The following is a 17,165-nucleotide window of genomic DNA, read 5'->3' on the forward strand; positions in this document are numbered from 1 at the left end:
GATCTCGTCCCGAAGCTGGAAGCAGTCTTCGGTGTCGTGGCCGTGGTCTCGGTGGTACTCACAGTACGCTCGAGAGGGCCTCCTCCCAGGGATTTTCTTCATCTGCCTCGGGACCGGGAGGTTCTCCCGCCCCTTGACCTCCATAAGGATCTGGGCCCGGGGGGCCAGGAGTGGGGTGTACCGGTTGAAGCGTCGGTGCGGAGAACGAGAGCGTGGGGCGCCGTGGTTCCTCGCCGGTGACGGGCTTCTGCGCCGATGTTGAGGCGTCGGGCTCCTCCTCTGGGGTGCCTCTTTTCGCCTTTTCTTCCCGAGCTTTAGAGGGGCCTCGGCGGCCTCCTTGTTCCGGTGGGCGGCTGCCTCCTCGGCGTCTGCATACTGGTTCGCCCGAGACAACAGCTCCGGAAAGCTCCGCGGCAGGCGTTTGTCCAGGGAGAAGGTGAGTCTGCCCTTCCGGAAGCCACGCTTCAGGGCTGAGAGAGCCACCTCCTGGCTCAGGTTCCGGACCTCCAATGTAGCCTTGTTGAAACGGGTAAGGTAATCCCGCAGGCTTTCTCCCTCGTTTTGCCGGACATCAAAGAGGGAGTCGGAAACCAATCGCCGCCGGCTACTGACGGCGAAATGGCTGATGAAGAGGCGAGTGAACTGGTCAAAGGACTGGATAGAGTCAGCCTCCAGGCCGGCGAACCACGCCCTGGCTGGGCCACGGAGGGTCGCCGGGAAGGCCTTGCAGAGGAGAGGATCTGATGCTCCATGGAGGAGCATAAGAGTCCTGAAACTCTCCACGTGATCCCGCGGGTCCGCCGCCCCGTCATAGGGCTCGATCGCCGGCATTTTGAATCCCGGCGGATTTGGGGTCCGCAGGATCCTCGAGGCAAGCGCCGGTTGGGAGGAGATCTCCAAGTCGGCGAAGGGATCTTTAGAGTGGCCCTTCAGGACCTGGAGTTGTCGGTGGAGATCGTCCACCCGCCGGTCCAGGGAGCGCGACCGATGGGTGGGAGACAAGGAGCACCGAGAGGGGGACCGACTGGAGCGCGGGTTCCTTGAGGACTGGGGGGTCTGGGAACGCGCCCGGGCCCGCCTCTTGTACCCCGCGCAGCTTCGATGGGACGGTCCCGGCAGAATGGACCGTGCTTGAGAATCTTCCTCGCGCCGGCGCTCCTCCCCATGGGAGAGGAAGGAGCGCGGGTTAAGGAGGACAGGTGAGCGCTCAGGGAGCAGCGGCTCCTGGGCCCGCTGCGGCGCCCGAGACATCACACCCTGCAGGTTCTGCACCGCCTCCGCGAGGGTGCGGACCTGCTGGGCTAACTGGTCGAACTGAGCGGCTTCGACCATCTGAATCGGGGGTGGAACGGTGGAGTGTTGCTGAGAATGTGTTGGAGACGCAGCGGCCTCCCGGCCGGAGGCGCGAGAGGCCCCGCGACCGGAGGCATTGGAAGCTCCACGACCACCTCGCCGTGCCATTACGATCGCTCTGAGATCAGGCCCTTCCTCTAGCGCCAACTGTTGCTGGTGGTCCAAACCGAGAACGATTGGCACAGCGGTGTGAACGGGATTCCGTCTGAGCTGCCTTGGTCGATGTTGATTGTGCTCCACCTTCCACCGGAAAACCTGCAAGCAAGCCTCGCACCACCACTGGGGTAGTGGGGGCCCTCCGACGATCAAGTCAGAGGAGATTGGAGGAGGAGGAGAGATGATAATAGCAAGCAAGAGAGTGCTCTGGAAGATATTGCTTACCCCCCCTTCTCCCCCCAGCCGCATATATACCTGGCTGGGGGGTCTCTCAGGGGGGTTTGTCATCGTGGGCGCGATGGAGTGGCCACTGACATGGCCGTTACAGGGCGTCGTGGAGCAGCGCTGGGTACGGCCATGACAGGGCGTAGTGGAGTTCCGCTTTGTACGGCTGATACAGGAGATCGTGGAACAGCATCGGATACAGCCGTTGCAGGGAGTAGTGGAGCAGGAGGCCTCGGCGTGCCTCTGGGAAGCAGCCTGTCGTTATCAAGAGATCTCCGACTCGGGGTCGGAGTGCTGGATCAGGGGGCAGCCGACCCGGGGTCGGGCTGCGGTGCTGAGGATATCCGACTTGGGGTCGGATTGCTAGATTAAGGGGCAGCCGACTCGGGGTCGGGCTGCGAAGCCGAAGATGTCCGACTCGGGGTCGGATTGCTGGGTCAAAGTACAGCCGTAGTCTTCATGGGCGCGCGTGCCGGTCACGTGGAGCATGGCGGCTTAGTTCCCCCGTAACAGTAATAATGATATCTTATTTCATAGGTTGAAATAATCACATGATTCAGTTGCTTCAAAATCCAATTGAAGCCATTTTTTTCTCTTGTTAGAAGATATTATCCCTATTCAATAATTTAGATTTAAAAATTTAAAATCTAATTCTTTTTTATTTTCTTTAATATTTCTTTGTATTTGTTTTTTTACTACTCCCCATCGCGGGGTTATTTTGCTTTTGTGTGTGTGTGCCTATATATATATATATATTGATGTACAATTCCAATTTGGATAAGATATTTGAATGTTTGGATACAAATAGGAATATTTCTATATGTTATATTGACATATCATAAATATAATACTTTTAGTGACGTATTTATTTATTTTTATTTCAATTATGTGATTAGTTTTATATTGTACATTTCAATGTTTGATTTTTCTAGTATGTTATGCTGAACTATGCCATCATTTTTGTTATCTCTAACTTGTATATTTGTGATCGATAGATATGGTAAATAGCCAAACAGAAACACATGTTTAAAGAGTGCATAATTATCAGAAATATATGATTCATTTCTAACTTTATTGAGTAAACATAGATATTATTTTTATTAACCAATTCATTTCGATGCGCTCCATCCTGCCATCCACTTATATTGATACGTGCATACATTGACAGACTCAATACAGCTCCTCATGCTGGTGCATATGTGCATGTTTGCGTGAAGCATAGATGTACATATGTATCTACATGCACTCATAAAGACATGTTAGTTATGCAAATATGGATACTACAACTATATGTATGAGGTTATTTTAGATTATTTTTAGAAAAAGGATGCACCTGCTCCCCATGGCAATTCCACTCCCCCCCTCCCTCTCTTTCTTTCTCTGTCTGTTATCAATGTTGACAATGTGATTTACTACTTAAAGAGAAATGTTGATCAATATCCCTCCCTTCCCCCAACCCGACGCCTTTAAGAAACCCACCCTATCTTGGGCACCAAATTCACATCCCTTTTCTCCTACCAGCCTCCATTTTTTTGCTGCTATGTAGCTAAGTGTTGTCTCTTCTCTCCTATCAGCCTTCACTTTGTTTGCTGCTATGCAACTAAGGGTTGCTGTTCCATAACCTCTGAGATGGAACTAATGTTCCAGGAAGCAGTGGCTACAGTTTTCTATAGATCTGTTTGCTTCCTAATAATAACCCTTCAATGCTCAACATCAAAATCTGTAAATAAGTACGTATATTGTATAGTATCTTTTCAATCTTTAAGGAGGCCATGACATTATTTGTGATCCACAACACTATGCATTGCTAGGGAAGCTTCTTTGATATGCATTGCTATAATGTGGTGCTTTCCAATATCATTCATGGGTTTGAATCCTCCTCCATATCCAAGATAATGAGCTAACTACGTGGGATACGCTATATCGGTCACCAATTGAGATGTTGATGTGGGCTGTTCTATCACCATTGGGCCTTAATAGAGACTCGAATCCAAATGGATACTTCTAGAAGTTTCACCTTATTTCTTGTTTAACTTGAGAAAGCTATTTTAATGCACCGTTAATATTCCGTAAGATGAAGAAAAGAAAGCTTTATAGGACTACACTTAATCACTTACTATGATTTCTGTGCAAAAAACTTAGTATTTGTCCATCTTTAGAACTAATATTTGGTATTATGGGGCAACATTTCCATGTGGTTAGTAGTATATGCATGTTCACTTGGGATTTTTATACCGCATCTAAAAATGCAAATACTTGGAGTCAGGGTATATGAGGCCTAACTCCAAAGATATGAAACCTTCTCACGTAGTTAATTTTTTTTTTATGTCATTTGGATGCTTCAGTAGGTTGAAGTGCAAAATTTTTTGAAGAGAAAAATTGGATGCTAAGGTTCCATTTGGCATCATTTCTACTTTTCAATTTTCATGAAAACCAAAATCTGTTTCTATTTTTTCTTGAAAACCGAAACCACAACTTGTTTAGTAGTCATGGCTTGTGGCATTGGTGGTGGTGGCGGCGGGCAGCCAGCGAGTGGCGGCTCCAATGGCCAATGGAGTGGTGGCACCATAGGTGGTGGTGATGGCTATAGATAGTTTCATTTTCGAAAAAAGTGAAAGCTAATCCTTGGAGCTTTTGCTTTTTCAAAAATTTTGGAAAATGCTTTTAAAAAGATCAAAAAAGTAAAATGGGTAACCAAATGAGTTTCCAGCCTTGTTTCCCATGTTTGTCAAATCTGGGTGATCGGATTTGCACCAATGTAAATCATAAATTCCAAACACAGTCACTCCAGTCCATTATTTTATTCATAGCCAAATTCTGGAAACTGACAAGAATTCCAAATAGTTCCATTTTAGATAAGGTAAGAAAATATACTCATATAAAAGATCCTAAAGGATCAAGTTACATTCAAAACAGGATTAGCATCTAAGATGACCCAACATTCTTAACAGTCCCCTAGTATGTGATTTTTCCTTTGAACTGTATGCTCAAAACCTTCCTTTAATTACGTCTTAGTCTTGCTGATGTCCCTGAGGCTGTTCTTCTTCCTACTGAACACTCTTGCATTACTTTCCATCCAAATGCCCTGAAAGATACCTACTACCACTGTACTCATCCTTTACACCGTTTTTTCTTAACTTGACTGTTTCTCCAATCAACCTAGAGCCCTATCACCTTCTTGTGGAATCTACTGATTTTCAAACAAAGATCTTCTAAACCAACACAGATTGCACCAAGGACTTCAACCACACAGGTCTTTCCATGATGCACAAACCATCCTACTCCATACAAGATTGCTTTGCCCATTTTTCCTATCTAGTTTACAGCTAACAATACACCAAACTCCTACCACAAATGTAGACTTTCTAAAATTACTGTCAGCAAGGATACAAAAATAGAAAACCCAACAAAGCAAATCCCAGAAGAAGCATAACTATTGCTTAGACACCCTGCTTCTATCACTACACCCACCCAACATGTCAAACCGAAGTCTCCACTAACTTCGGCTCAATGAATGATGATGTTGCCACTATCTTGTGTTGCATACTTCTTGCTTGGCTCATTCTTGTTCCAAGTCTTTGAGCTTATCCAATGCACCTTCAATAAATTCTTCAATTATCAAGAGTCCACATTTCTTCCCTACGGTTCTGAATTCCTTCTTGACCTTCCTTCTTTTAAGTCACCATCAGACACGTTCTCAACCCCATTCTCCATAATAGCATGCAAATCTTCTCTATGGTGTCCAGCGCTTCCTAAGTTTGTTGCCTCAGCCTTGTCTTTGAGCCATATGTTGTCCTTAACTGAAACTCCATTAACTTTAGCACCACATGTTCTTAGAAACCTGAACCTCTGGAGCTGGTCAAGCTGCAATAGGATTAACCTGAATGGGATCTGAACTATTGAGGTCCACAGGGGTGGGGCCCTTGCCAGCCATGGACACCAAGGCAGTTTCCAGCTTACTACCAACATTTGAGCTAGAGTTCCTTTTCTTTTGCTGTGAAAGGAAAATTGTGTTATGTGATGCACTCTTTTAGCATGATATCCACTAGGAGAAAGTAAAACCTCTATGGTCCTATCTCTCTCAACAGAAGCATTAAAGTTTTGACCTCCATATAAACAAGGATTATCCCATAGCTGTAAAGAGCCTCTTTGGGGATCCTCACTTTCTAGAGCCCTTGCATCTCCAAAGAAAGAGCCTAAGAGTTTAGGTACGTCATACACCAGCAGATTAGAAACAGTTGGAGATACATTCAAATTTAAGCTGAAATAAAATTGTATTTCTGATTTGAACTGGGTTCAGGTGTCGGGGACTGCTTTAGCACCTCAGCTATTGCCGACATTACCACCTTCCCCTTTATCCGTCTAACCTCCTCTGACTCGTCAGCTGCCATCAGAATGTCGGATAACCCCCCATCGGCATGATAATTCTTGGAAGAAAAATCTTTCTTCAAAGCTCATTAGGATTTCTATGCAGCCATCGAGAAGGTTTGCTCCTATTATTTGGCCAACAGCTCCATGTCTTCGGCTCATCTACATGATGTGAAGAATTGGACCAAGATGTTTCTCAAAACGGTTGTAGCCAACCTTAACTGTAACTATGTGCTTAAACTGTCAAATGCTTAGGTCAATCTTGTTAGGAATCTAACAGAAATCCTTGCAGAAAATCAAAATTCCAATCAATATATATCTACCATATCTAGTTATGGGAAACCTTGGAGTGTAGCACTTGGCTGAACTCTGAGGCTATGATGCTTGGACTTAGTAATATAACCGATCTACCCATGTTGACTTGACATGACATGAGTACTTTGGGATATGAGTCCAAAGCATTAGAATAATTTTCAGAAATGGCACTTCAAGCAATACCTCTAGACTGGGAAGTTGGATGGAGTAGAGGGGGAGTGGAGATCTAGAAGAAGAGGAGGGGAATTTCGTTAATGACCTGACTTTTTAATAAAAGTTAAGTAGAAAGATAAATTTGTGAAGAAAATAGACAATGATTGAGTCATAGGTTTTAGGATTTTAGGGCTTGATTGGGTTTTCTAGGGCTTTACATTGAATAGCCAAAGTCAAGAATTTGCCGGTATTTGTCTGGGGAAAAAGTTGAATATATGTGTCATGAAGGATTTAGAGAAGACGAAAGTATGGTATTTATTAAAGAATATTAGAAGAAAGGCAGATAGTTACGCAAAAAAGAATGAAAGAAGAAAAATAGAAAAAGGAAGAGGGATGATGATACGATACTCATTCAGCAACGTATGATTCACACTTAGCGTTGCAAGCCACATGCTTGTCCTATGGCATCACACCATAAGAAAGTAAAAAAAAAAACTGATATTCCATTCATTGCATAAAAACTGATTACATCACTCTCAGTCCGAAGCTTATAAGAGAAAAAGACCCTAACAATCTTTTATAATCCTAAAATTACTGTCATCACGCATGATTACTATTCATGGTTGCTATAGCTTAAATAATGCTGCAAACAGTATTGTTATAATAACTTGGTTCATAAAGCTATCCTTAATTTCAGCCCTTAATTTTCAATATCCACTGATCTAAAACTAACCAGAAATAAAAGAAAATATGAGAACTTGATAATTAAAATCAAATCTAATTAAACTATAACAAGTGAGGATTGCAAAATTAGGTGTGATTCCTAGGTTGCGGAGTGAGTCTAGTATTATCATCCCTCTTCCTTTTTACACTTTTATTCTTTCATTTTTTATTTTAGGGTTCTTTGCCTTCTTTGATCAAAAAAATACTTTTATCTTCCCTAGATCTTTCATGACACAGATTTTCTTTTCCAGAAAACTTACAGCAAACTGTTGATTTTGGCCATTCAATTGCATCAAGCCCTAAAAACCTAATCAACCCTAAAATCCTAAACCCAAGGATAGATTATAGCTAACCATTATCTATTTCTTCAAGAACATTGACTTTCTGGTTCAATTTTGTTGAAAATCAGGTCTTATCCCTTTCCCTAGACTTTCCTACATCATTAGGACCTGGCACAGATGGTACATGTGCTTTCACTTTAGAAAGAGGAAAATTGAAGTCTAACCTTGATTAACTGATGTGAAATTTAGCCCTTGTATGGTGGACTTGTAATTCCAAGTCCTAGAACTTGAGGGGCATTTTAGTTTTTAGACTCTAACCATCATAAGCTTGTGCCAAATATGCATAATTGATTAACATTATGCAAACAAAACCTAATTGTGTATAAGGACTAAAAGTTAAACGGTAATTCTGCAGGGACTTTTTGAAATAGCAAAGTATGCCAAACTCTATCCAATAGTTAGATTAAGCTTAAGTTCCTAAAGTTGCAATCCAAGACACGAATACGACAAATTCAGGTGCTTGCACCTAGTTTTTGAATCTTCTTGTGTCCTAAGATTTGGGCCTAGAATGGATCTGAACCTTACATACCTGCACTCAAGACTAGACTTGAGCATTGGCCTCGCTGGGTCGTGTTTGGGCTTGGCCTTAGCATGGTCTAGAGCTTAATTGGGCCCAAGCCTTGGCCTCAGACCTTAAGCATCCAGCTTGAGCTAGCCCAAGTCCTAAAAGCTGAGCTCAAACTGCCCTGGCCTAGCCTGGCCCAACAAATGAGGGCCTAGGTCAGCATGCTTGGGAGTGGAGGGGGCACTGTGGAACTGTGGATGTGGGGGTAAGGGGGTTGTAGAGATAGAAGAGAGAGGGCGAGAGAGGGAGAGAGAGAGAGGAGGAGGTGGAGAAGACAGTGGTGGCTTGTCCCGCCTATGGTGAGGGAGTTGGGTGGGGGGGGGGGGGGGGGGGGGAGGTGTGGAGGAGCTGCAAGACAAGATAGACTCCTCTTTTTTTATTTTATTTTATTTTTTTTGGGGGGGGGGGGGGGGGTTGGAGGGCAGGAGAGAGAGAGGGTGGGGGGTGGGGAGAGGCGGTGGTTGTTTGTGGAGCTAGGCTGTAGAACCATATAGGGGCACATGCTATTGGACACCAGGGAGGGAAGGTAGGGGTGGAGAGAGGGAGGGAGGGAAAAGAGAGGGAGACGAGGGAAGGAGCGCGTCTATGTCCTCTAGCTAGCAAAGGATGGAACTTAGGGAGACGAGAAAGGGAGCAAATTAAGATTTATTTTTTCCTCTTTGATTTTTAATATAAAATGTATAATATATATTGCATATTTTAGTGGATGACTTTCGGGCCGGGCCAGATCAGAAGTTGACAACCTGAGCCTAGCCCGTCGGGCTGAACATCTATGCTCGGGCCCACCAAAAATCAGGCCAAGAAGCTAGGCTAGCTTGCGCAGGTCTACCTGGGATCCATAACTGAACCATGTAATATAGCTATGAGGCCTTTCCCTTTTCAATCTTGCATTGACCTCAGCTGTCCTGACATATGCAGGAAAGTAAATTGCAAGAAAAGAAAAGCTGTTTTGATTTTTAAACATCCATTCCATAAGAGACAGGACGAATTCTTGATTATGAAAAGCTTTTTTCGAGCCTTTGACCTGCTGACTTGAAATTGTTTATTTCTTCTTCTTATAGCATATGTTTGCAAAGAAGTTTTGTGAGGTTTTAGTGTCTTCCTATTTATGGAGAGTGGAAGCAGAAGTATCATGTGGGGGCATGCGTCAGTTCACAGTGGCTTGAAACAAGAATGATAAGACGAGGGACAGATAAGATCTCATTTGAAAATGATTGCCAACATGATTTCCCTTGATATAAGGTCATCTGGAAATAATTGTTCCTACCATAGAATTTGACTGCTCATGTAGTAGTATTATCATGTTTCTAAATGTTGATGTTACCTTTAAATTTTCTTTGTTATAACACCTGAATAATTTAGAGCTTTGAAATGCATGAAGATCCATGAGTATAATTTCTTACCATGTGGTCTTAAAATAGACTATAATTCCATGTTTGAGTTTCATGAAGTTGATGCATTCTTAGCTCATCTTGTTTTCAGGATTTGCAAGTGAAGTCATCTCCAGTTCTTAGTAAACCCCAGGCACCCAGTGATCCAGCTATTATTCAGGTATATGTTATATGACTTGGGGATTTTTTTCTTGGTGCTACTTACTGTATGTTCATTACGTTTCCATCATATGCTTTGCAGTCACGTTATGCTTATGCACCTACTACAAGTACATCTTCAGCTGGAGGCACTGCTCTTACTGGTCAAGGCTCCCATGCTGCACACTCATCTTTAGCCAGGCCATCATATCCAGATGCATTATCACAGTATCAATCTGGGGCCGCTCTCGGTTCCCGGGCCTCCTTGCCTGCTTCTACAAATATAAATGAGACCTCTTCTAGTGCACCTATGTATTGGCAAGGATATACTGGTGCACTAGATGGCCAGGCTCCTGCTCAACAGCAATCATTTCCTTTGCAGCCCTCTTCAGCAATGCTGCAAGATCAGTTGCAGTTACCTGTAAGGCAGGCACCAATGAGCATTCCAAATTTCATAGACCCTGCCCCTTTAACCTTCACTCCTGTTGCCACCAATGAGCACTCAAAATTTCATAGACCCTCTTCTCATTTTGGAATTTCTAGCCCTGCTGATGTATTGTCATCAGTATCCAGTGACGCTTCTCAACCATCTCATCCATTGTCATCTCTACTGTATCCATCAACAAAGTCTTCATTTTCTTCATCAAATCAAGAGTTAAATGCCTCCATGTATTCAATTTCTAGCAAAGCTGGATCTTCAGCACTGCCAATCCTTTCCATGCCAAGTTTACCTTATTCCTCAGCTTCAATTTTGGGATCTGCTGCATCTCCTGTAACTACATTGCCTCCTCTGCTGGCCCGTGATCAGTTCCCACAATCTAGGCCAACAACTTCCTCCTTTAACCAGAGACTGAGCCATGAGCAAGAAGACATGGCAGCCATGTTACCGCCATCATCGGACCCATTATTGTCAGTTAGCTCACTGCCTCAGGCACCATTTTTGCCATTACCATTGCCTTCCCAACAGGTACAATGACACTTTATATTAGTTTCAATATGTTGCCTAAATTGCTTTCACAGGTCGGTTATGTCTTTTATGCAGTTCTTGTTGTTTTCTAAAGGACATACTGCTCTTTACTGCTGCTTTTTTTTTTTTTTTTGGTTTTCTAAGAATGTCTCTGAAATGGTTTGAAAGTCTATCTGGATTCAATAGTTTAGGTTGAAAAGGTTATTCTTTAATTTATTGAATCATGATTGTGTTTAAGTGAATGTAAAGTCAATATTGCTTATAAATGAAATTGAAGTATGCAACTGTATCTAGGACATTACGAACACATTCTCAACTGGATGAGCTAATATGCATCCGCACAGTTGATGCTTGGAGTGAAGTGCAGATTTTAGGCTTAATATATTAACTATGCCGGATATAGAAGAAGAGAACACGGATGGCGCCAGAAGAGCATTAATGATATTTGACTTTTTGAAATTATTTTACATGGTTTTCACTATCTGAATATTAGAATTTAACATGTCCTATGGTGTGGAGACAGATGACACCCCAAGTAGAGCCTCCTCATCGCACTCAGGTGTTTGAGTTTAACAGCAGAGTAGATTCAATAATCTGGAAGTAGTTAGATTTTCTGTATCCTAGGATCATAATACTGATGGATATTTGCCAATCACACTGTGATATGACGACAAATGCTGATATGAAGCTCTGACAGGGAAGAGCCAAAGTCTAACATATCAAAAGTTGTATGCAGTGCACCCCATTAGCCGAGACATGATTTGGTACTAGTTCATTACTTTTCAATTGCAAACAGGTTGGACTTAGGTTGGATCCATGCTGAATCCGCATCCGAACTTAATAAGCAAATCAAATTAAGATTTGAGTTTGAATTTATCCAAATGAGTAAGATTCAAACTCAAACCAAACCTGATTAATTCTAAGTTCGTATTCAAGTTTTGTGTGGTTCAGCACATGATTTTAGTGGGCCAACCATCCAAGGGTCAACAGTTCCTAAAACTAAAAGGACTGTCATCACGATGGTCCTCCATATATATTGAACTTGTGACAGATTATGGTGGGAAAGGAACCCAATATGGGAAGTTAATGACTGTTTTGAAAAAAAAATGTCCAACCACTTTGGGAACAGATTTGAGTCTCCATTTATGTTTATTTGACTATCAGCTAGGATTTTGGAATTGAAATGGCGGCAATCGAGACTTATAGGGAGCATGCATGAGAAAAATGCAAAAATCCAAACATGCAGAAAATAATTAATACAAGTCAGAAGCCAATCCTCCTTATATTTCTAAATTTTTATGTACTACATATATAGTATGTATTCGGGTTTTTGATCTGCATATAGCTACATCCAAGTTCGATTCAATATGAAATCGGATCCGACATATGAAATCTGACTTTGATACATCAAGGTCATCGAAACTTATATTGGATCCATACATGATTGTTATACCATTTACACTCCTACAAACAATGACATTGGTTAAGTAATTTCAATAAAAAACATTAAGAAACTGTACATGTTAATTTGAGTAATCTCACCTTTGCTTTGTTGGAAGTTTTGAGTCCTAAGGGCAACTAGCCCCACAAATGCTGGATAGGTTCGGTTTCATATTGAATTGCCGTTACAATCTAATTTGAAGAAATTTAATGGAGGATCAAGAATTTTGATTTTATGATGTAGGACTAGTGATTGTGATTTTAGATGGAGCTCCTCCAATGATATCTCACAAAATTATGAAATGTAGATTCCCTTGTAATCATAATTCAGCTGCATGTGCATCACTTTACCGAAGAAACCTGTATCATTTGAGTCCATTTCGTGTCTAAATCCTAAATTTCTTTTTTTGTGAACCGCAATTTTCTTCTTCTTTTCATGCTTCTTTGCTATTCTTCTCCTGATCACCTCACTTTGAGTGCATATTCTGGGGTGAGGGTCTGGAAAACTTCATTCTTCATGAGATTTATTAACTTTTGAAAGGAACTGGGCTTCTTTTTCATGTCCAAAAGCTTGCATAGATATGGGGTGTCACTTCACCTACTGTTTTTTAATCCAAGTTCCAACTTGGAATATAGATTAAGGTTTTAAAAATCATTAGAACAGGATGCTATTCGCGCTACTATTACTATTCCGGCAGAAAACCAGCATTGTACATAGGGTGTTGGTACGGGGTACAGTCCGCTATCATGTATTGATACTTGGTACTGTGAAAAACCAATACATCATCTGATACTGGTTTTACAACCTTGATATAGCTCCCCTACCTGGTACGGGGTGCAGTTTACTTGTTACAGGTTGTCAATGAACTACTAACCCAATCTAGCTAATTAAACTAGTTAAAAGAAAATGAAACAAAGAAACACATTAGTTGTGTGATGTAATTTAGGCTTTTGTACCAGTATATATTGTGAAAGTCCTAAATCAAATTAGAGCATATAAATTAGAAATCTTGTAAAAGATGTTGAATATGTGATGTAGTTTTTGTCTTTTGTAAGCTGCTTGATGAAGAGGGTAAGCCTTGGTGCAACGGTAAGGTTGCTCCATTGTGACTTGATGTCACAAGTTCAAAATATGGAACAACTTCTTCACACACGGGGGCAATACTAGACCCTCCCCAAACCCCGCAGTGGCTGCCGCTCGTGCACTAGGGCACCTTTTTTCAGAAGCTACTAGATGACATAAAAGAAGGTAATTGTGGTTCACACTTGTTTCTATTAGCTACAAGTTACATGCAATGGTAGATGAGATTATTCTGGCATTCAGGTGTTGGTATCAAAATTTGGTGAAATGATGAATAACATTTTGAGATCCTTCTTAAAAAGAAAAAGCATGAAGAACTTGGACCATTTTATGTAACAATTGATTAATACTGATGGATTCTTCTTCATCACGCTTAGTTGTATGAAAACAAATGCTGATGTAAGACTTGAAAAAGAAAAGAACTGAAGCCTAAGGTTTTGCCATACTTCATTACTTTAAATGTATTAGAGCAGCTGACGTATATGTATTCATGCATAAATACATATATACCCCTCATAGTTAACAAGTTCAATAAAGGAAAAACATATAGACCATCTACCTATATTTCTGATTGCTTTAATGGTGTCTGCCTTTGATGATGGTCTTTCTCCACCATTTTGAACAATGACATCAGCTAATTAATTTCTGTAAATCAGCATTATGAAGTTATGCATGTTATTTTGACCATTCTTGCCTTTCCTTTGTTGGAATTCATGAATCATTGCATCCAACTAACCAGCGGCTGTCAAGGAGGGGCAATGATTTTGATTTGATATGGAAGACTTCTATCGTAATTTTATATGCAGCTCCATTCATTGCAACTTACAAAATTACGAAATTTAGATTTTCTTGATCTTTATAATCATATTTCAACTACCTGAACACCACTTTTCTTAAGAAACATGCTTCATTCGAATACAATTTAGTGGCTAAATCTCTAAAGTTCACCTTTTCTTATTCATTTTTAATCTACTTTTCTTTGTGGACCTTGCTTGACTTTTATTGGCAACCTCACTTTTACTGCATCTTTGAGGGTGAGCGTCTGGAAACTTGATTTTCATGACACGGGTTAAAACTTGAAAGGAATTGGACTTCTTTTCACATTCAAAAGCTTGAGGAGAAACTGTAAATAGGTCTCACTTCCCAGCTGTTTTCTAAGTGCTCTCTTTTAGTGTTGAAATGTAGGTACATATGGCCTATACTGCCACTCTATGAGAACAATTGTAATTTGGCCTGCCAAGCAGTTAATTTTTATCATTTGTCAGTGGACTGTTAACCTACTTCAGATGGTTAAAGAAGTTACAAGAAAATGGAAATTAAATATAAATCAATCTAAAATACATTAGAGATCCATGCATAAAAGATGCTTATCCATGAAGAAGTGATGTTTCTTGCTTGGGCCTGCACTATGTTCGGCATCAACAAGTGGTAGATTTCAGTGGAACTGATGAACCACATGAGGTGGTTAGAAGCGTGAGGGAGAGGGCTCGTAGTACCTGATAGTGCAGGCAAGAAATATGAAAATACTGTCTAATACCGTGATTATTTCCTTTAAAGCCATCAAGTAGCTTTAAAAAATTTGAAAACTACATATCACGTGTAGCTGCACCATGCCATAGTATACTTGAGGCCAAAATATGTAAAGGAAATAATCACAGCTATACTTGTGGTCTTGTTAGCTATCACGTGATATGTGCCTTGTAGCTAACAAGCCCTCAAGTATGGCTTTAAAGGAAATAAGTAAAGGAAATAATCATGGCTTTAAAGACACATGCAATAGTATATTAGACAGTATTTTGCCATATACGGTTCGACTTATTTTTAAAGGTTTTCAGTTTATTCTCACTAGAATTTTCTTTGCTGTTTGTTTAAATCTACAGGGACAGGTTGGGGTGGCTCGATTCACCGATGAATTTGATTTTGCAGCCATGAATGAGAAGTTCAACAAAGATGAAGTTTGGGGGTCGCTTGGGAAGTCGAGAAGAAGCATAGAAAATGAAATAGGAGAAAATCCAGCTCACGATGATTTGGAGGTTGAAGAGGGTTATGAACAAGATCCCAAGCTTGACCACAAAGTATGACATGCTTGTGTGCCATTTCTTTTATGTTTCATTCTTCTCTCATGATTGTTCTTTCAACACTTGAAAGTCAAAACACTGAAATTTATAAAAAAACAATGATCCTGAAAAGTAAAGTTTTGAGATCTTATTAGCAGAGCTGGTTAGATGCAGACTCGGTTGCTTGCTGGGTGATGTGACCAAGGCTGTATTTGTGGTGTCTTTTAGTGAGTAGTTCAATTTATAACTTGTCATTAGACCAAAATTTAATGTCTGGAGAAACTAGCAGATGGTACAAGTTTGACTGCACCATACTTCACATCCTGCCTGAGATTCAGCCAGTGGTACACATGGTTCTGGGGTAACCCAAGAACTGAACTGAACCAACTTCCTTGGTGGTTTAGATTTTCACATAGGTTGGTCCAATCCATGTCTAGTGGTTGGATAACCTGATCTAACCCGAACCAAATGAATGAATATTTATATATTGTTAATATCTGTTTTGCATATTACATCATCTAATCAAAATTTTTATTCATTTCTGTTTTGTTAAACAGAATGTTGGATTTTTTTTATTGTTTTTCATTATATATCATATCCAAATAGTTTATTTTTTGGGTTTTGTTGTTGTGTGAAATTGTTGAGTATATTTATTGTTGGTTTATTTTGGTTCACTAGTTTAAATGGATTCTCTTGAGATTAAAGAATCATTAGATTCTTATGTCGACAATGTAAAAAAAAGATTTGGTACGTTTGAGAACTAACCTGATCTTGGTCCATTGGTCTAGTTTTTCTCCAGCATCAATTAGTTGGCCTCCCAGTTCCAAAAAGCAGGTCCTTTCAAAATTGGTCCCTTCCCTGAACTAATCTGAACCTTGTGCAAGCTAGTTTCAGCACTCTGCATGTTACCCATTTTGCTGCTTGATGTTCTTGCTTGGTTAGTGATTTTTATATTGATGACTGTGCAGGCCAAATTATACAATATACTGTAAGACATGACCTAGAGGCAGAAAAATGCTTTCTAATGAGCAAGCCCTAGCTTTCTGGGAATAATAAATTCTTATAGAATCAAGCATTTAACTTCTGCTTTGACTAGAAGTGATTCAACTGCAACCCTATTTGTGTCCTGTTTTGCAGCCTGTATATAATAAAGATGACTTCTTTGACAATCTTTCTTGCAACTCACTTAACCGAGGATCATGGAGCGGCCGTGCCAAGTTCTCTGAGAGAATGAAATTGGACACAGAGGTTTGGAGTTACTTTTCTTTGCATTTAATATTGAAAAGTCTTGATGATGCTAATTGATGAAATTGTTGTTTGGCTGGCAGACTTTTGGCGAGTTCCAGCAGAGGACTCATTTGGGTCGTGGCATCCATGGGCCTGCTCATTCTAGTAACTTCAGGGGATCGTACAACCGTGGAAGAGGTTATGGATATTATAGTGGGAGGGGCCATGGAGGATATAGACCTGTCTAGAAGCTTTTATCTGATCGATTTCCTGAGGATTTGTGGTTTTGCCAGTGTACTCATGTCAGTCCTGCTACTCCACCCTGTTAATCTGTCTGGCGGCTCTCAAAACCACCCTCTTACCTGTATCCAGTCATGGCCTCGTAGCCATTCGCATTTAACCACTGATGTGAAATACTGTCTTTTAGAAATTTTTGCCGTCTCTACCTACTAATTTTTCATAGTATGGCCTCTGTCTTTTTCTCGCACAGGCTTCCTTTGTTGTAGTAAGAGGCATTTCATGTCTCTCCTTATATAATCTCAAGTAATTTGAGATGAAGAACTGCTAATGTACGACTTACCAGGATGTACATCGTTCAGGTGGTGAGAAAAGTTGGCTGATGAATGTTTATATGGTTATGAATGACTTGTTAATTTTGGTACTTA

At 41.1% G+C, this 17,165-nt stretch overlaps 1 protein-coding gene across 1 annotated transcript in view; it reads left to right on the top strand.

Annotated features, from left to right (window-relative positions):
- Window positions 1-17,165, top strand: part of LOC103718765 (protein decapping 5) — a 32,458-nt gene extending 15,293 nt beyond the window's left edge. The window contains exons 3-7 of the mRNA XM_008807722.6: window positions 9,682-9,750; window positions 9,832-10,695; window positions 15,097-15,291; window positions 16,411-16,521; window positions 16,602-17,165. Coding sequence (XP_008805944.3) covers window positions 9,682-9,750; window positions 9,832-10,695; window positions 15,097-15,291; window positions 16,411-16,521; window positions 16,602-16,748 — 1,386 coding nt within the window. The 3' untranslated portion in view covers window positions 16,749-17,165. The remainder of the gene's footprint in view (window positions 1-9,681; window positions 9,751-9,831; window positions 10,696-15,096; window positions 15,292-16,410; window positions 16,522-16,601) is intronic.

The sequence above is a fragment of the Phoenix dactylifera genome, chromosome 3, assembly GCF_051530095.1.
Source record: "Phoenix dactylifera cultivar Ajwa chromosome 3, Ajwa_hap1_PhDact_Kaust_v1.1, whole genome shotgun sequence".
In the NCBI taxonomy this organism is placed as follows: Eukaryota; Viridiplantae; Streptophyta; class Magnoliopsida; order Arecales; family Arecaceae; genus Phoenix; species Phoenix dactylifera.